This window comes from Canis lupus, chromosome 2 (genome assembly GCF_011100685.1).
Source record: "Canis lupus familiaris isolate Mischka breed German Shepherd chromosome 2, alternate assembly UU_Cfam_GSD_1.0, whole genome shotgun sequence".
Classification (NCBI taxonomy): Eukaryota; Metazoa; Chordata; class Mammalia; order Carnivora; family Canidae; genus Canis; species Canis lupus.
Window position 1 is genome coordinate 38,036,528 of NC_049223.1, and position 20,832 is coordinate 38,057,359.

General features: G+C 37.3%; 1 protein-coding gene and 1 long non-coding RNA gene across 2 annotated transcripts; one reads left to right on the top strand and one right to left on the bottom strand.

The window, feature by feature from the left end:
- Positions 1-379: 379 nt before the first annotated feature.
- Positions 380-13,197, bottom strand: YIPF5 (Yip1 domain family member 5). The gene is made up of 6 exons (XM_038530498.1): positions 13,039-13,197; positions 12,371-12,490; positions 6,461-6,633; positions 5,526-5,671; positions 3,368-3,549; positions 380-2,031 (listed from the first exon to the last, which is right to left on the bottom strand). Exons 2-6 carry the CDS (start codon positions 12,478-12,480, stop codon positions 1,869-1,871), a joined length of 774 nt encoding a protein of 257 aa, XP_038386426.1. The 5' UTR covers positions 12,481-12,490; positions 13,039-13,197; the 3' UTR covers positions 380-1,868.
- A 142-nt stretch (positions 13,198-13,339) lies between these two features.
- Positions 13,340-20,471, top strand: LOC111092067. Its single transcript, XR_005355488.1, has 3 exons — positions 13,340-13,608; positions 15,808-15,893; positions 20,172-20,471. It is a non-coding gene; the product is annotated as an uncharacterized LOC111092067 (long non-coding RNA).
- Positions 20,472-20,832: the final 361 nt, after the last annotated feature.

The window sequence follows — 20,832 nt, forward strand, 5'->3', positions numbered from 1 at the left end:
CATAATCTACTACAATGTCAGAGAAAAAAGTCACCACATATAACTTTTTGAAATGGTTTTTCAGCTTTTAAAGTATGCATAAATATGGCTATATTTGTTGTATTTTAAAGAAAAATTTTAGAAGGGAAATTGGGGCTATACATGACTCTTCAGGTACCAAACTCTAAAACTAACCTCTTGCATTAAATGCAACTCCACTATATAACTATTTTGACAGAATAACTGTTATGTATGAGATGGTTTTGTATCTAATGACTTTGGAGTTAAATAAGACAAGTAACAATAAAAATCTCTCAACATTGATTTAAATTAATTTTTATGTTTGGAGTGGGAGAGACAAAAAATAAATATGGCTTAAGATTAATGGTCTAGGACTAAGTAACAGTGGGAAAATTTATTTCGCAAAGAATCATCGACCCTATTTGTTAGGAAAAACTGGGTATTAACAGAAGGCACTCATTACATCTGCCTTAACAGGGTTACTGTGTATTTACAAAATGAAATGAAAAAGGCAAAAAAGATACTATCCATAGATTACAATAAAAAATATTCTAAAACACTTTGGTGAGGTTGAAAACCCAGCCAGAAATGAACTGCTAGTGAGAATATTCCTCCAGAAGATTAAGTATTAATGAAGAAAAGCAAATTTACATGATTCCAGAGATTAGAAATTATGATCTTATAAGAAATGTGTAAAGTCCCCTTTTCTAAAGAAGGCAACATTTTCCTCCTCCCAGGGCACCTTTCTCATAACTATAACTGGACTCATCCAAAATCAGAGTTGTTTTTTCAGAAAAACCCAATGATCAAAATACAAGATGCAGCATTTTCCTAGAGATTCTCTGGCAAGATAGCACGATATTAGCCAAATAAGTTTAATACAAGGAAATAATGTTGTAACTCAAAGTAAATTGCCTTCCACTTAAGACCTTTTTTCTGATTTCATACTAAATGATTTCTGTTCCTAAAGCTTAGGATAAATTAGGAATACAAGTTAAAACCAGAACCTTGTTAAAGAAAATGCAATACCGAAAACAGCAAAGTCAACTCGACAGCAGATAAAATCGGGAAAATTTTAATTACTAAGCATCAAATGCATTTTACATTGATAACTGCAGTACTGAATTGTGACATTTTAAATATTTTTCTCAAAAAAAGGTTAGTGATTTTCTTTTTCCTAGGAAATATGGAATCCCAACTATGAACATTAATGTGGCCAGTCTGGGTCACTATGGTTTAGTTAGTTAATGCTAATCTCAACAGGTGTGCACATTTCCTATCTACAATAAAGTAGACTATGGGCTTCTCTCATTGAATCTTAGCAAAAACTCCCTAAGATAATTTAAAGGAATGTTAAATTTTTGAAGCGCAAACTCATAAAACTCTACTTTGGGATCACTTTTTTTGCTTCAAGTGCATCTAACTCAAGAATATAGGCAATTTTTCTCTCTTAATCCCTTGGAAAAATATTTCTGCAGTAAGTCTTGTGTCTTCTTAACTATGGGTTGTTTCTAAGAAAGAGTATTAGCTCTGTGGTTAGTTTCCCACAGTTGATAAAAATCTATTAAAAACATCTTAATATAATTTGCAAGGAAAAAAATTTGTTTTTTAAAGGCTGCAGGAACAGGAGAGAAATAGCACTTATTTGTATAAGCACAAACACTTAAAGCTAGTCATACTGCAGATAAATCCAACATAGTATTCAAAAGTTCTATAAAAATGAACAAAAGATACATGTTTACTTCCATTGCTCCAATAATCAAATATTAGGTCTGCATGAGAGTTGCACTGTAGCAGTTTGCTGGTCCAATTTAAGAGTTCAAAGTCCTTTTTGGCCCAATGATGTCCACATGCCAGATAAATTCAGTTCAAAAAACAGAAATTAGGGCAAAGACTCCATATAACAAAGCACAAGGATATGCTACTAGAAGTTGCTGTCCTTCCATGGCTAATGCAGAAATAAAAATTTTGGAAGCAGAAAAACTACACCATCCAATGATTCCAGCAGTGAGAATGATTCCTACCATTCCTCTGTAACCAACAAGGAAAAAGAGGGGGAAGGGGGGAAAGGCAGTAGATGAGATTAGTTATGTAAAAATACAACAATAACCAATTCTAAAGAAAAGCATTTTAAATCCACATTGTACACATCTATAGAAATGATCGATTTTTTCAAATGTTAAAATAACGTACCTCATAGTGAATTCAATGATGCTGAATAATTCACATCCACATTCAATGATGTGATAAAAAGCTCATTTATAATTACATTTTGCTCCTGTTAGCATAGGAGCTAGGTTTCTCACTTTAACATTACTGATATCTGGGATGGATGCACTTTTGTTGTGAAGGACTGTTCTGTGCATTGCTAGGTTGTTCAGCAGAATCTCTGGCCTTTAGCCATAAGGTACCAGCAGCACATGTGCATGGCCCACAGATGCGACAATCAAAATGATCTCCAGACACTGCCTAATGTACCCTTAAGAGCAAAACTGCCCTGGTTAGAAAATACTGTTTTGGTAGAAAATGTCTTCTGTAAAATTCAAATATATATGTACCAATCTCAACAAATGAAAAGAATGAGTTTACACTGCAAATCTGAAGCATTTTTACGCAAAGCAGGAACATTGTGAAGCCATCAAAATCTCTACCATCGAATAGCTGATACATGCTCTTCCCCTAAACCTCTCTTTTAACTTTATCTAAGTGTAACAAAGGCCCATCATTGGTTGTGCCTGGCACTAGCCACAAGGAGGAGCCTAAACTGTTGAGAGGATCTGTATACCAGCTATGAGAAGAGAATTTATCAGCAGGAATTTATATCTTTCTTTTTAACTTTACCTAAAGTATTACTTAACAATTACACACTTAAAGCTGCTTACAAGTACATCTGAGAACATGTAACAGCCTCTTCCCATAACAAGAATGTTTTGTTTTCAGTTAATAAGCTGCCAAACAGACTGTGTGTTTATTACTTTCATTTAGCATATGCCTAACATCTTTTAAGAAATCAGATACAGTGTAAAAAATATCAGAGTTGGTAAGAGTAATTTTAACAATTTGATCTTTTCACCCAATATTTTAGTTAACAATCACCACTGTTCTGTTTGTTTACTGACAATGGTAAGTAAACACAGAACTAGTGAAATTCTTTATCACAGATAAAAGCAGAGATGGTATAAAAAGTTTTCAAATTTATTCTCAGTTCCACTGTTCACCACTGAAAAGCATATAGTACAGTCCTTATTCATAACAGGCACTGTATCTCATGTTTGCTGAATCAGTGATTTATCTTAAACTGATGGTGAGATAAATCCTATTACAGAGAACTGGTCAATCAATCCCCAAAATAATGATCAGTACTTACTGCAAAGAAAATATCACTGCAAAGCTGGAAAGTAGGATCATGGGAAGAAGACAATATCCAAGGACACTTGCCACACACCCAAATGAAACACCTGTCATACTCATTAAATTTAGTAAACAAAACATTCCTAGACATCCAATTGCACTGATCCCATATACATAGCCAAACTGGATTTTGCCAGCCTATGGGTAAAGAAAAGATTACAGGTTAAAGGGAAAAAATTCTTTTTGGTCTTAGTTCACCTAAAATGGTACATGTAAGAAAATATCTAATTTGCAAACATCAAAATCTATAGAGGCATCTATTCTTTATGCAGAGTAGTAAAATACAGATTTACATCTTCCTCAAGATATCTAAAATATCCACTTTCCAATACACAGATACTTGGTTTTTTCATTTTCCAGTTAGTATTTGAGCAATTCAGCAAATAAAGATACAAAATCATGGTACAATTACCTTTTAGTAGTAGATTTCTAAAAAAAAAAAAAAAAAAAAAAAAAAAAAAAAAAAAAAAATCTAGCTGATATTAGGCAAATAAACTACAGAGACAAGATGGAAAACCCTGCAGAATGTTTGGACGATATCTAATATTACTTGAAAGCACCTAATACCACCAAAATTGCCCTGAAGCAATTTATTCTCATTGGCAGATGTAGTTGCAATCTTTGTAACAGTAGAAACAATTTCATCATTCACTTTATATGGCTGTTAAAGGAGCTAACAGAAAGGAAGCCAGGATAAGCAGGACACCATGGTTCTATGGGGAGGGGAGAAGAAAAGAAAACTGACTACTAACAAGTAAGAGAAATATAATGGAAGATGTATTTTCTTTCATTATTTTTCCAAATTGTTGGTGGATTTATAGTCTTTTGACAAACAAAAAGAATTATGTTCTTTACCAAACAGAACTAAGACAGTATAAATTAGTTACACTGCTCTAAGAGTACTCTTTTTTTTTTTAATTTTATTTATTCATCAGAGACACACAGAGAGAGGCAGAGACATAAGGCGAGGGAGAAGCAGACTCCCTCCAATGCGGGACTCAATCCCAGGACGCCAGGACCACGACCTGAGCCAAAGGCAGATACTCAACCACTGAGCCACCCAGGTGCCCCTGTAAGAGTACTCTTAAAATCAAGATATATGAGCAAACAATGTATTCAGGTCATACTATGATGAAAATCAGTCCACAGAGAAGATTTCAAAAATGTCCTTGTTTATCAGATTTTGGACATATAAAACTCAATCATGAGAATGTCTTCAAAGATTATGTTACATGGAAAAATTCTTCTCATTTTTGTTAGACTCAGTATTTATTTGCAAATATGTGAGAATGTAGAAGATTTAAAAGGTTCAGCTGAGTTTAATGAATTCATTAATGTAGTAATAACAAAACCTCATATATGTACAGCACTTTAAAATTTTTCTGGGTTCTCATATAACCTCTTGGTTAATCTGTAAACAATCTTGTGAGGTGGGAAACATAGGATTATCAGAGGGAGCTGAAGGATGAAACATTTTACTCCAGAACAGAGCAGGAGCACTGAACTGATGCCCAGCTTTTCTGACTAAAAATCCCATCTTCTATCCATTACATCATTTATCTCTCTTAATTCAGAGACATAAGATAAAATACAACAAATATTAACAAATTATCTTTACAACTATTCATTTTCAATATACTTTAACATTTGCAGGGAAACTTGTCTTTTAACACTCCAATTCATTAAAAGTTAAAATAATATATACGAAACTAACAACAAGCACCACCATAACAAAACATCATCCAAGGTCTACAGATTAAAAAATAAGAAAAAGCTATTATTAATATACATAAATAAATAAAAGAGCAATAGGCTAAAGAATGTTGTCAATTTCTAAAAAGTAAGACGGAATTTTGATGAGGGACTGAAGCCACACGTTATTTGTGTTTTTTTTCCCCTAATAATTGAAACTTTTCTCGGAACAAAAAAATTATTTCTAAATATATGACATTTGTTGTCAATGGAGAAGTGATGAATGGGTATATATTCCAGCAACTCAATACCATTCAAAACACATGAAAGATTTGATATATCAACAGTCTCAAAAATGGCTCCTGATGGAACAATGAAAGATTTTCTTTAATCCACACTGAGAGCTCAAACTAAAATCTTACCAGTAACAACGTGGCTCCAAAGGCAAGGCAAAAAACCATTGGTCCTGCCAAATCAGTCTCATTCATGATGCTGCCATCTGCTACTTTTAACGGATGTAACACTGTTAGTGTTTTTTGCCAGATGTGGTCAAAATTGATACCTAATTCTAAAGGAAAAGAAAGTAAGACAGTCAATTAGGATTTGTGACACACCTTGAGTTTACCAGAATCTATGCTACAACAGGAGACAAAATGAAACATTCAGCATCAAAAGAGAATCTAGCAATATCAGGCATTTTGGTGATTACTCAATACCAGTTTTCATCGATTGCAAATATCCTATTTTTGGTTTGATGCTGCAAAAGTGTGTGGATATGACAAAACAAGACATTCGCAGCTATGCGTGCATAACAAAGAATATATGGACAATGTTATCAGTTAGGGGTTCTTTACTTGGAACTTCAGAAATACTTGGAGATGCTATGAAATTGTATATGAAACTATGTTTCTATGCACAGGTGTACATTTTTCTAAGAAGGGTATTCATAGCTCTCATTAGACTTTCATAAGGTATCCAACCTCGACCTAAAATGTATGGAACTACTGCTTTATGGGTTTTAGAATACAATTTGAAAATCACCATACTTTTCAGTGATGTTACTAGCTTTGCCAGTTTCTCCCATGTAAAACAATCACTACTACGGTATTTCCTTTTATTTCTTCTACTGACAGAATTTAATCAGTAATGGGAAATAAGTCAATGCTCACATAATTGTCACTTTATGAAGATCTATTAAAAATCTGGTCCCCTATAGCTCAATGTGGTTTCATATGTGGCTTTTTTTTTCTATAAAATTATTCTTTTAAAGGAAGGGACAACTTCTCCAAACTGAGATATGTTTTCACTGACTAGCTAGACATCACAGAATACTACGAACTACTGCAACCAATCCTACCTTCTAATAAGGGTGGCTCATCTTCAAAATTGTTTCCATAGAATGGCTGAGGTGTTGTTGGAGTGTATGCCTGAGTTGGCTGAAAAATCTGCCCGGTGTATGGCTGTTGTGGCTGCATCATCTCTGGAGGGACAAATCGGCCTTGCTGCGAGTAGTCATAGCCAGCATACTGTCTATAAACCAAAGTTACATTTCTCAGAATTACGTCAACAGTGGCAATCTCTGAGAGCTAGAGAATCAAAGTCCTGCAATTCCTAGAATAGCTACTTTACTAGTTTTCATAAATAGTGTTGAAATAAAATCTAATAACTAAGATCAATTTGATTATCTAATGGTAAGTTGTATTTTTTAGAGAATCTTGCTAATGATGCCAACACTCACATAGAGCTTAAGCATTTTACCAACTATGAAACTTTTAAACATTAGGCGGTCAACAAATGAAAACTAAAGAATCTGATCTATTCTTCCCCTTCAATAAGTATATGTAATATGAAGACAGCTGTGAAATACAACTGATGCCTAAAACTATGAATGAAAATGTAACATGACAGACTTTGTCCTACATGCTATGTAATTTTCCATTGTGGTTTGGATCTCCATTGAATGTAATCATTCTTCTTTACTTTCTGTACTATGTTATATTTTGCAAGTGGATAAATCTCTTTAAAAATAACCACCAACTTCAAATACAGAGTAGAAAAATTCAAGCCTCTTCCTGTGAAAGTTTTCTGAATACAACAAAACATTATTAGTACATCTTGCATTTGAATAGCACTGTTAAGTTTTCAAAGCAGATGTACATCTACTGTCTCATTTGATATGTGCTATAGTAAATCCTGCACTGTAGAAAAAGAGACTTTACCAAGGCTATTTTAATGATGAAAACAACAGGGACCTGAAGGTTACTGAAGTAGTGTCTTTAAAAACCTGTTTTACCATGTTCTAGGAAAAAAAAATATGGCTTATCAACGGAACTAATCTCATTACATAGAAAGAAATAAAGAATAAAATAATTATTTTGAAAAGAAATTTTTTAAAGCCTTAAAGATCCTTTAGTTTAATTACCCTTAAAACTTTTATAGTTCCTTTTGACAAGTATAAAATCTAATGACTGCCATGAATATTATTTGGAGATCTTAAATCTAATTTTTAAAATAACTGATACCTTGATTAAAAGCAAATCCAAGTAATGGCAAAAGTTCAACTACACACAGCCCTCTGGAGAACCCAATGAGATTCTCAAGACTTAGTTATCACTCTATTTCAATCCAAGCTGTAAAAAATGCTATTTATTTTTCTGGCTATACAGTAATACAGAATTCGATGAAACACTATTTAATAGCAAAACACGAAAAACAACACAAACAGTTACCAGTAAATATATTGTAATGGGGGGGCAAAGGTTACTAGGCAACTGTTAAAAGGAATGAGGTACTTTTATGTGTAATAAAGAATGAAAATAAAAAAAAATACTTAATGGGCAGAAACGAAAAAACACCCAATGTTCAGAATAGTATATACCATATGTACCCACTGTGATTGTACTTTTTGGAATATATCTGTATGTATATATTTGCATATGTGTATTTTATTTACAGGTACATATATTACATATAATATGCACGATTACACAAGTTTAGATATAATGTAACATAGTTAATATAATATAATCATATAAGTAAAAGAACCTGAAAGTAGGGGTAAGTAGAAGACTTAATTTTCATATTAAAAACTTCAATATTAAAAACTTCTGCACCTTTAAAAGGGTTGTACATTTACTATTTATTATAATTCATTCTAAAGTGTTATATATGGGGATCCCTGGGTGGCTCAGCGGTTTAGCGCCTGCCTTCAGCCCTGGACGTTATCCTGGGGTCCTGGGATCGAGTCCCATATCAGGCTCCCTGCATGGAGCCTGCTTCTCCCTCTGCCTGTGTCTCTGCCTCTCTTTCTCTCTGTATGGGTCTCTCATGAATAAATAAATAAAATCTTAAAAAATAAAATAAAATAAAGTGTTATCTAGAACACGTAGGTATATATTGGGATCCCTGGCTGGCTCAGTGGTTTAGCACCTGCCTTCAGCCCAGGGCGTGATCCTGGTGTCCCAGGATCGAGTCCCACATTGGACTCCATGCATGGAGCCTGCTTCTCCCTCTGCCTGTGTCTCTGCTTCTCTCTCTGTGTGTGTATCTCATGAATAAGTAAATAAAATCTTAAAAAAAAAAAAAAAACCCAACAACGTAGAAAATTGTTAACAGGGCAGCCCGGGTGGCTCAGCGGTTTAGCGCTGCCTTCAGCCCAGGGCATGATCCTGGAGACCCGGGATCGAGTCCCACATTGGGCTCCCTTTATGGAGCCTCCTTCTCTCTCTGCCTATGTCTCTGCCTCTCTCTCTCTGTGTCTCTCATGAATGAATGAATGAATGAATGAATGAATGAATAAATAAAATTGTTAACACTAATAAACTTTTTATACTGTTATATTAAAATACACTGATGTGTCTTGCACTTTGAATGGATTCTTCCCTTACTCATGTATGATTTTGTAACATTCACTGCTAATTTAGAAAATATTAGTGATATAGCTCTCCCAAATATTGACATACTTAATATAAAAACATATATATGAAGTATAAATAGAGGAAAATCACATTTGTTAATATCTACCAATGATTTCATCAGAAAAATGGTTAATTACTAGAAAGCTGACAAGTTCACAGTAATGGATAGTTTTCCCAAATCCTCATTTTTACCTGAAAACTTTAACCATTAATTACACATACTGTCAGTTTTCTTTCTTGAAGTTAAGCATTATTCAATTATTATCTCTATTATTTCATCTTTGAGAAAATATCTGCCCAGTTATCAAATCTACATAACCACAGTTTGCTGGGATGTTATTTCCAATAAAAAAAGCAGTTGATACAACCTGCAACTGAAATTGCACAGCGGCTTTTCCTCAAGATAACTGTGCTTCAGTATGAACCGGAGGTGCTTTATGACTGTTTCCCATTTTGTCACACAGAATATTTTTAATACATGTGTACTGAAGGGTCAGGATTTAATAACATCATGATTTTTACTGCTTCATCAAGGGCAGCCTTAAATGAAACTGGTTCCCTCCACACCCCAGCAAGTGTGTGGTGATGAAGAATACAATGATTACTAAAACACTCTGATGCCCTTGTCATCACATTCAGGTACTAGCGGTTTTACCAATCATTGTTTTTACAGTATCAGTAAAAATGTTAACACACCTAAAAAGGTAAATAGTGTTTTAGTATTGTTATTATTAGTTTTAACCTTAAAAGTCTCTCTGAAAAGGATCTCAAGGATCCTCTGGGGTCTGTGGTCCATACTTTAAAACTGCTAATAGAGACTCATATATTTCATGTAAGGAAGAGAATTACTACAAGCAAATGACAGCTTCAAAAGTGGTACCATCATTCCTTCTTTAAGATCCAAGGTGAGAAAGACTACACCGTGGAATTTTACTATTTTCCTTTTCCAGAAGGACCTGGTCAGGAAAATTCCTGGCTTGCCTGCTGGTTTTAAACTAGAACACAACATGGTAGACATGATCTTTAGAGAGTAAATCAACATTGTACTCCATATAGATACTTATCAGTTAAGTCAAAGAAGAAAAAATACTAGCTTTAAAACCTTTAAAAATAGTAGTTGGTATTTTATATCTAGCATACAATGTGGGACCCAACCAATGTTGCAATCATAAAACTCAACAGATTAAGGTGAAAGGGCCTTTTACTTTTTGTTGTTGTTATTACATGAATATGAAAATGACACTTATAAATGAAACCCAGTGAGAGACTCCTAACTCTGGGAAACGAACTAGGGTGGTGGAAGGGGAGGTGGGCGGGGGATGGGGGTGACTGGGTGATGGGCACTGAGGGGGGCACTTGATGGGATGAGCACTGGGTGTTATTCTATATGTTGGCAAATTGAACACCAATAAAAAATAAATTTATCAAAATAAAAAACAATATAAATAAATAAATAAATAAATAAATAAATCCCAGTTATTACTGCTAATACATTAGGCTTCCTACATTCCTACACTAGGCTTCACCTATAAACTCATATTTGTTAATTGGCAATAATGGGTATAAAAGCACCTGGGATAAAAAATTCATTATACTGAAGCAATGGTTACTGGCACATGATCTGGTTGCAATGGAAATGTGAGAATAGTTAGCAAAAGAATATCTAAACAACCTCCCTCTGGAGAATTGAAATGAGATGATGATACCTGAGATGAAAATACAAGTCACAGTTTAAGTGATGCCCACATGATGCACACATGAACAGGACAGGAAAGAAAGGCAGAGATCAATAAACCTAGGAGGTTGTGATCTATATGTCATAGTTTTGCAGAATCCAAACATCATTTAGTATAAACAGGCCTACATACAGAGCCAGGTTTTCCAAAGCGCTTTGGCTGCACTCAAGCCAATCTTTCATTTTCCTCTCATACAAAGATTCAAACAAACAAACAAAAACAAAAACATTTTTAAGTAAATGGAAATTTCTCAACACGATTTTTCCAATCCTGCCCAATTAATTGATCAAAAAAGATAAATCCCCAATGGCATATAACAGAATTTAGCAGAAGGAAAAAAAAACTCATTCACAGATAGTATTTCTCACATGCTCACTCCCACCGTTCAAGGTGTTAGACTTTTAGGGGGGAAAAGCCTTACAATATATCAAATTTAGCAGATTCAAGAGGTCAACAGGTGACAGCTTATCTAAGACAGGCCATACTGAGTGAGGGCTGAATTTGATTTTTGCTTTGTTTTTTAAATCTCTTGGCACTGTCATTCAGATTTATTAAATCAAACATGTTCTACTACTACACGTTTCTCTCAGATTGATTCAATACACAACCTTCCCTTGTCTTCATCCTGGGATACCCTTCAGGAGGTTTTTAATTCATGGTTCATAAATGAATATCATATGACACCAACTGTGTGCAGTAACATGCATATTTATGTGGGCATCTGAGTGTGTGGAGTTACATCTCAGAAACAGGTCCATCTTTTCTGTAAGATTCTTGAAGGGATTCTGGACCACCTAAGAAAGGTTAAGCCACCCTGCTGTAGGAAATGACTGATGAGGTTATCTTTAAGATCCTAAGAAACTAAGAATACAACATTCTAGAGGAAATCGGTGGAAAAGCTCCGCTAATGTATTTCTGCCACTAACACCAGGGACCATTAAAAAAAAAAAAAAAAAAAAAAAAAAGTAGGTTTTTTTCTTGTTGTTTAATTTTGTTCTTTAACAGTTCAGGGCTGAAAGATTTCGAGGCCCCCTCTTCAACCTGCAACTGGTGACTCGTGTGTACTGACCATAGGTTTTGCTATGAGCAGTAATAAAGATGACTATCACTATCACCTGTTATATATATATATAAAAAAAATCACCTGATGATTCATAAGAGAGCTTACACTGCTAAATAGTGTCATTAAGCCCTCTGAATTAACACTGATAAGGTCTGAAATTTGGACTGATTTAACTTCTTGAGCTAACTGTTGCAAGATTTTAAATTTTCAACTGGCTCTGTGGACTAAACAGCCTATGTATCTCCTAGGTCCTCGAAGCCCTTATCTGTATCTTAAATGATGTAGAAATACTATCACTAGGAAACAGTTCTTTAACAATCCACTTTCACGGTCACAGCACGCTGGAAGGTTTTGCAGAAGACACCAAATTAAACAGGGCAATCCTTTCAAACCCAAACCGGTGTCACAGATCTTTCCAGAGGAAGGAAAATTATGAAAAATCACATTCCTGACAAGGGACACGGTGACACGCTCGGTTTTAGGAAGAACCAAACACTGAGGATACAGGCATTCGCTTCAGCCGGGGACTACGGTCAAAGCTGACAAGTTACTTGCTATAGGGTCCTCCACTTCCTCCGTAATCATAGGACTGTTGTGACTGGTCATCGATGCTGTAACTGGTCTGGTAGAAATCCGTGTTTAAGTTCTCAAAGCCTGCCATCGCAAAGGATCTGAAAGAGAGAAGAAAAATGGCAAATACTCTTCAAACCCAAGGAAGGTCCTACCGAATTCGTCTCGACACGAACGAAGGAAGCAAAAAGCCTCAGAAGGCAGTAAATGATCTCTTCTGGAGTTTGGGGGAAGAGCATTTGGAGGACGGGTCCGGGTGGGCAGCTGCACAGGAAACGTCTAAAAACAGGCCCGGGAAGCCCCGCCCACCTGACGGCGCTGCTGTGCCCCGGGTTAGGGGAAGGGGCGTGGGGGCCCCGGTTCCGCGGAGATCTCGAATACCAACCACACAGACGACTCCTCAGCTCAGGGCAGGCTCTGCCGCCGACAGGGCGGCTGTCTCCCTGCAGGCTAAGGCCTGGGCCTGCCGGGAAGGGGCCGACCCCTGGAAGGCCGAGCCCGAGGTCCAGGGGCCACTTCAAAGCAAGGGCCTGAAAGGGAGCGAGGGTCTGGGCGAGAGGATCGGAACGCGGCGCCGCAGGGCCGCAACAAGCCGCGCCGCAGGACTGAAGAGAACCCGAACAGCGGGCCACAAGCCCGGCACACTCACCAAACGCGGCAGCGGCGGCAGCAGCTCCTGCGACCCCCCGAAACCCCCCAACACCAGTTCAGACTCTGAATTGACTCCGTTGCTACGTGTCACAGGGCCAAAGAACTGCTTCCGGGGCACGCCGCTCGCGCAGGCGCGTTGGCAGATTTGCGCCCCTTCTGGGTTGGACCCGGCGCGGGACCGGGCGCGGGGGGGGGGCGGGGGGGCGGGGGGGGGGGCGGGCGGGGAGACCCGCTATAGAGCATGCGCGGTATCGACGAATGCGTCCAGTGGCGGGCCAATGAGAAGAAGGAAAATACTTCCGGTAGTCTGGGCAGCCGGAGAGGCAGAAAGGCGCAGGCGCAGCAATTGCTAGTTACTCTGGAGGAGGGAGAAGCGGGCGGTCGCGGGTCGTCCCGGGGGAGGGTGTGCGAGCGCCGATGCCGGGCCGCAGGGGTCCGTCCCTGTCCGCAAACTGCAGAGCGTCGGGCCCTCCGGATTTACCGGGATTCAGACACAGTGTTACGGAGTGTATGCCTGTTTTTTAGTCCTTATAACCTAACGAGACGAGTACTCTATTATTCTCCTTTTGTAAGTGAGGCTGTTAAATGTTCCTTTAGTCGCCTTTAGTTGCAGGACAGCTCACCTGGCTGTGCCCGCTGTCGGGGATACTGGGATGCACACAAGCTGTACGGTGCCGGTCACCTGGGATTCCTTGGGGGGGTCGGGGGCGGGGTATCAAGCACCTGGACATACGTGTGAAACTGTTACTGATGCTCTTACGTGCAAGTAATTCTTTGAGGGAGTGTAGTACTCATCTGCGGCGGAAAATCGGGAAAGCCACGGTGAGAAGGTGTTGATCAAAAGGGTGAATGGGAGTTGCTAAAGAAAAAGGAGAGGCGCCTGGGGGGCTCCTGGCTGAGCATCTACGTTTGGCTCAGGTTGTGACTCCGGGTCCTGGGATCGAGTCCCGCATCAGGCTCCTTGCAGGGACCCTGCTTCTTCCTCTGCCTCTCCCTCTGGCTCTCTCATGAATAACAATAAAATATTAAAAAATAATAATAATAAGAAGAAGAAGGACAGCCCGGGTGGCTCAGCGGTTTAGCGCCGCCTTCAGCCCAGGGTGTGATCCTGGAGACCCGGGATCGAGTCCCACGTCGGGCTCCCTGCATGGAGCCTGCTTCTCCCTCTGCCTGTGTCTCTGCCTCTCTCTCTCTGTGTGTGTGTGTGTGTGTGTCTCCCATGGATAAATAAATGAAGTCTTAAAGAAAAGGGAAAAGAGGGGAGAGGAAGAGCATGAGTATCGCAGGCAGTGAGAATAGTGTGTAAAGCCTAGGAACAGGGAAAACATGGTGTCAGAAAAGGTGTAAATAAGAGTACTTCAACCTTTGCACTATTAACATTTTGATCTAAATGATTCTCCGGGGAGGTGCCTGGAGGATGCTGCCTTGTGCACTGTAGGATGCTTGAAGAACATCCCTGACCTTGAAGAATGCTCCTGACCTCTACCACCTAGATGCCAGTAGCACATCTCCCATCCCCGCTGCCACCTTGTGACAACTAAAAATGCCTCTTGGATAAAATCAGAGTTTGGAAATCACTGGTTTATTTTTTTTTTATTTTTTTTTTAAATCACTGGTTTAAATGAAGCCAGGATAGTTAGAGAGGCCTCAAGAAGAGCCATGTAGTTGAGGCTGGAGCTATAGGCAAGGACCAGGAAATAAGAGTGTCTTGTGAGATTCTGGTGTTGGTTCTAAAAGACAAAGGAGAACTACTGAAGGTTATGAACTGAAGAGTGTTATAAGTAGATTCTTTCCTTTTGATTGCTCTGGCTTCTGTGATAAATCACAGAGTGTTAAATCACTTTCAGAAAGTTCAGGAATCCTAATTCCAAATGCCATGGTATTAACCAATGAGCAGAACTGTCTTCAGAGCCTATAGTATTAAAATTTATACCATCAGCCCTTGCATTATATGCTGCCCTCGAATCCTATGGTCTTTACAAAAGAAACCAGGCCATTGCTCTGGGAGCAGTTTCCAAAAGAATAATAAAATTTCACTGGTTAAAAGGTTGTTTTTTTTTTCAACATACACACTATAATGAAACAAATTAAACCAATCAAACAAAACAACTCCACACTCCCCTCCAAACAAGAATAGTAATAAGAAAATTACAAACTGAAAAACCAAGGACTATACTCCTGAGATGAATGGGCAGCTAATTTCACCAGAAAATTTCTGAAATAGCTCATCAAATTATTTAATTTACCAACTTTTATAAACCATTTTAGAACTTATGGATGTAGATACCATCTGCACAACTCGGAAGAATGATAATGTAGCCAGATTTGCTGGAGACAGCCATATTGTCCCATTTTATGCTTTTTTTCCCAGCGTAATTATTTATATCGTCCCTTTTTCTCTATCAAAAATGTCCCAGTTTCATTGATAAATTATATGGTTATACTCTCTAAGCTATACTATCTATGAAGCTGGGCTTCTAGTTATTGCCAATGTGTAATAATCTATTAATTCATCTACTTCGTGATCTTATGGTTGAAAGAAAATTCTAGTCTCTTGTTTCTTCTCATGTTTCCATTTCTTCCTGTCCAAAAGAGATATCAGTCTCAAATTTAAACAAAATATAAGAATATAAACATAAAATATTACCTGCTTAGGAATGAATTGTTAGATGTAGCTGTTATTGAAATACTCTATCTGTGCAAACAATTACTGTATTTACTGGTTTTCCTTCTTCTCTAACCCTTGCCCCAATTGATAATGTTGCAGGGTCACAGGTTCTTGTCTCATGGAGTTGCGGAATGAATCTCATGGACACAAAAGGATAAGGTGAAGTGAAAGTTTATTAAGTGAAGGTGAGAATGGAAAGGAAGGGGGAAAAGCTCCCTAGAGTGAGACAGTCTGGAATGGGTTGCCACTGGGGGCTTAGTTTTCCACTCTCTCTGGTTAATATATCTTGTCTATAACATTTTCCGCATCTGGGATTTTGTAAGCCTGGTCACCTACCCCTCTGCAATAGCGTAGTCATGTTGCCCTACCTGTCTCTTCCTATGTAGCCTTGCCAGCCCCTTACTCCATAAGACAAGCAAACAAATTAAGCTATATGATTAAATCTTCCAAGCTGTTGGACTTTGAAGTATAAACCAAAGAATCCTGTAGAAACTCCTTAGAGAATACCAGTCTATTTTGTAGACCTCTCTTTTTAGAAAAAAATTTTTTTTTTCTTTTGATGTAGCATCCCCCCAGGGGATAGTCTCCAGAAAGTTATATTACAGGAAACTGCAGTACTCTGTAAATGCGCTGACCTCTGTTAAGGTCACTGAGTTGTCTTCACTAGTAGAAAGGCTTAACCAGGTCAAGAGTTGATGGATCATGAAGTGGGCTTGTTGTCCTAGTTGTCCCTGAGACTTAATCTCTCAGTACTAAACTTGTGTCCCTCCCCCCCAAAAAGAAAGAACATTCTAATTGAGTGATATCTTCTAATTAGTTTGACAATCGTACTAGAATACAAACTAACACTTTTACGTACTTGACAAAGTGGAAAATTTCGTTTTTTTAGGAGGCAGTGAAATGGTGCTTAGATTTTAGAGTTGCCTTGTTTCTCGTCTGTTTTATAGTAATATGTCACAGGGAATTTTGCCAGAAAATTCTAGTGTGAACATAGATAGTTTCCCCTACCTTCAACCATATCCACAAGCACCAAATGAGGCGGGGATTTGACAGCTATACTTATCATGTCAAGTTCCACAATGAAACCTGATAATTATGGTAAAAACCAACATAAGTGCCCAAGATCTGTTTTCACTAACTCTGAATATTAATGATATCATTCTGTTTCCCAAACATGACAATTATATTTCCTCCAAATTCTCCTTTATGCCTTTGAAAAGAATTTCCTCATCAAATTCTGCCTTTGTTATTTCAATTATTTTACTTTGAGCAATAAATTATTGTCTTGGGAAGTCAGATTTGCCTGGAAAAATACTGGATGCTTTTAGACAAAATGGGTTTTTTAAAGGCAAAGAAATTTAATTTAGCAATTATTCTTGGGATTTTTGACTTGAATATTGCAAATGCCTCATGTTTTTTTAAAAAAAGGCTTTTAAAGTTAATTTTAAAAGCAATGCTGTATTTTTATTGTAGAGATCAGACAATCTCTTAAGAAGCAAATAAAACATTTCTAATATGAGGTGAATGAATATTGTGGTTTGGAATAAGAATTTCAGTGGCAGTACTGGGAGTTCTGTATCTCAAACAACTTAGAAGGGGAGATACTGTAAAATACAGTGTCAGAGGGCTGGGCTACGGTATGACAGGACCCCTCATGCCAAAGCTGCAAGTGAAGCATTCGGGGGGAAAAAAACTAAGAGCTAACATGGGTGTATACTTACTATGTGTCTGGCACTGCTCTAAAAGCTTCACACCTTTCTACTCAATTACGTTTCCTAACAGCCTGAGAAGGTAGGTACTATACATTTGACATATAATTAAATATAACAAAGAGGTTAAATAACTTGTCAAACATCATAAGGCAGGAAATACTAGACCTCATATTTGAACCCATTCTGGCTCCAGAATCCCTGTGCTAAACCACTAGGCTGTATTGCTGTGTTATGTAACATAAATATAAAAAAAGGCACTATTTCTAATGAATATGCTACTTTACCTAACATGATTTTATATATGTGTGATATGTATATGATTTATGTATATATGATAATTGTATCATATCGATACAATATGTCGATAATTGTATCTGCATTCCCAAATGTGTATATATTCAAATTGATAAAAAAATATTTTTTATGATCTTCTCATTGGGCACATGACCTATCACCTAATATTCAAATTTACCTTATAATCATCATGTAATTTAATTAATAATATATGGTGGTTAAGGATGCATGTCTGGAGGCAGACTGCCTGGATTTACATCCTCTACCACTTATTAGCCATGATGTTAGTGAAGTCTCTGTGCCTTACTTTTCTCCTGTTTAAAGAGCAAGATAATAATAGTATTCATCTTATGTGCATGCTACAAGGATTGTGTGAGATAATGCAAGCAAATATCAATGCCTAAATACTAAGTACTCAATGAATGTTTGAACTTATTGTTATTGCTGCATCTGTATAGCCGTAGAAGCCATAGGATCTTGTCAGCAACCAAAATAGACTTTTAAAAACTGCAGTGATTGGGCTTGAAAAAACTATCTCTTTATGAGATCAATTACATACACTCACTCTGGCGCTTCCCTGCAGATTCTGTATTATTTTATAATGTATCTTTGATCCTATGGAGCATATTAAAAATATGCTGTTGTCATCTTCTGTACTAGATTTTTCCAGTTGGGCTTGTCTGTGTTGTACATTTTAGTCTCACAAATACCTTTTGATTATCAGGCACTCTTGGTTTAATACATTAGAGCAGTTATACTTGAAAATTTTGAACAGTGCTACTCATATTTGATTTTCCTGGTCTGTTTCATGTTATTTCAAACATTAAAGAAAATGCGCACATCTTTCTACTTCATCTCCCTTTCTGTCCTCTTCTCACAGTGCACAGAGCATAAGGTGACTTATGTTGTGGAAAATATGTCTTTTTGCAAAGAAAGAAAATGGCAGTGTCCTAGCCAAGTAAGCCAGTCGCCATAAAAATTTAATATATAATGGTCCTTAAAATGATAGAGGGATCAGCTTTTATTATACTCAATAAGAGAACAGCCTAGAAATGACTGTAATACATGACCCTTCCTTTAGGTGATTCATTTTTTACATTTTTCTATTAGAATTCTTCATGACGCCCTAAGTTAGACATTGCAAGCTACCACTGCTCTCTTCATTCAGTTTAACTCTTTGGTATTATAAAGAATGTCCTATTAAACTGTATTTTGTTACAGGACAGTATTTTCAGCACAAGATATTGCTGGTCTGGGAGCTTTAATCCAGATAAATTTAAATATAAATTTGAAACATTCTTTGGAGTACACATGCCCAAGCTACAGAATTCTAATTTTTTATTTTTATTTGATTTCATATTAATGTATTGATAATAATAGCGTCTTGCCAGAATAAGAAATAGGTCACTGGGCATGAGACAGGTGGCTAAGTGGGAGAGCATCCTAGCTTAAAGACCACAGGCGGCAGTACACTTTTTTCATTATTATTCTTACTTTCTTCAATTCTTTCTTAAATGTTGGAGAACACATGCTCCCTGAGCAGAGAATGGTTACTATTATGACTATTAGAGAGAACAGGTTACTCTATCTTAACCAAAATGTTCTTTATGAACTTAGATATAAGTTTTTATTACTAAGACTCTTGAAAATGTCAACTTAAATTCTTTTCCTGTGATGAGGATAATTTTGTTTTAAAACAGAGGCATGTGAAATCAAACTTACAATTTTTATTAAGTTCTGCAAATTTGGGTTTGAGAGTCAAAGACAAACACTTTTTTTTTTCCTTTCTCCTTTTGATCAAAATTAAGCAGGCAAGATGTTTTTGACTCTTCTCCTGCAGTCTTAAATTTGTGGAATCTAATGAGAGCCACAAATCCCCTACTGTCTGGGATAATGAATTTTTCCCTCTGGAAGAAAATATAAACATTTCTTAACTCTCGCTCAGACTTTACTTTAAAAAGGTTAATATTATTTAAAAGAAGAGTTGATTTTAGGCTTATAAATATCATTTATTTCCTGGACTCTCTAAAAGCTCTTCCTGTTAATTCCAAAATTGACTTCTGTGCTAAATGTTGTAATGTACTCCCCTTCCCACTTGCTGGAAATGAAATGCTTCAGCTTCACATTAAAATTTTCAGAGGGCCCTAGGAGATTAGCCTGAATTCAGTGAGATTTCTCTAACATGAACAAAAATAGACTGATCTTTCACAGACAAATCAGGACAGCAAGTGCCTCCAAGTGTGACCTCTCATTTGAGTGGCTTCACGTAATGAGAATTAAAGAAAATTAAAACTGACAGGAACCTTGAGATCATTTGTTTCCCATCACCTGATTTTACAAAGGAGGATCTGCGGCCAAGAGATGTAGTATAAGACCTAAATTTCAAGTGCTGCCTTGACATTTCCCACCCTCACAGGGCCCTAAAAGCCTAGCAGTGACTTCCTCTTCTCTTTCCAGCTATGTCCTCTGCCCAGTGGGAAAGGCTCCACACCTGGCTAGTTCCTCCATCGGCCACACCAGCTCCACCCAACATGGTCCTCAACCTAGTTGGTTTTACAAGATGGTGGAATTATTCAAACAAGCCAATGATACCCCCATGGAAAGCTGGGATCACTCCCACCCTCTTGATACTACAGAGTTGGTCTTCCACAGCCCCTGCCAGTTTACTCTGTTTCTGGGTGCAAACCCCACATGGCTCTGTGTGTGGCTTGCAGCGTCCACCTCACAAGGACTGGAAATAAATGTGATTTAATAAGCTGCTGCCAATGTCATCTGTCCAGTGTTGAGTGTCATATGTTCTTCCATTCTCTTCTTCACTGATAAAGTGAATAGGTGATCAGAACAAGGGATTTGATCAATTTTACTAATAGGATTAGTGTCAGATGCATCATTGTACCCTCTCTGTGACTTTCAGGTGCTAGGTGACAAATAAATGAAGATGAGATGGTGAATAAGTGAGTCATTGTAGCCATCTCACTACATCAGATGCTCTAGGTGGATAGCGGTCAGGTTACATTTAGTGTTCCAATGCTAAGGCCTTAAATGATGCTGTTTGTGATGTTTATTTATTTCACAAATATTTATTGAGAATCTTTTTTTTATGTCTAATTTTATTTTA

Excerpts from the sequence above, each read along its gene's own strand:
- YIPF5 (XM_038530498.1), bottom strand. The coding sequence starts at position 12,480 with ATGGCAGGCTTTGAGAACTTAAACACGGATTTCTACCAGACCAGTTAC. Across the intron at positions 5,672-6,460 it reads TGAGCCACCCTTATTAGAAG|AATTAGGTATCAATTTTGAC; the intron begins GTAGGATTGGTT and ends CTTTTCCTTTAG. Across the intron at positions 2,032-3,367 it reads GCAGTGATATTTTCTTTGCA|AGGAATGGTAGGAATCATTC; the intron begins GTAAGTACTGAT and ends TGTTGGTTACAG.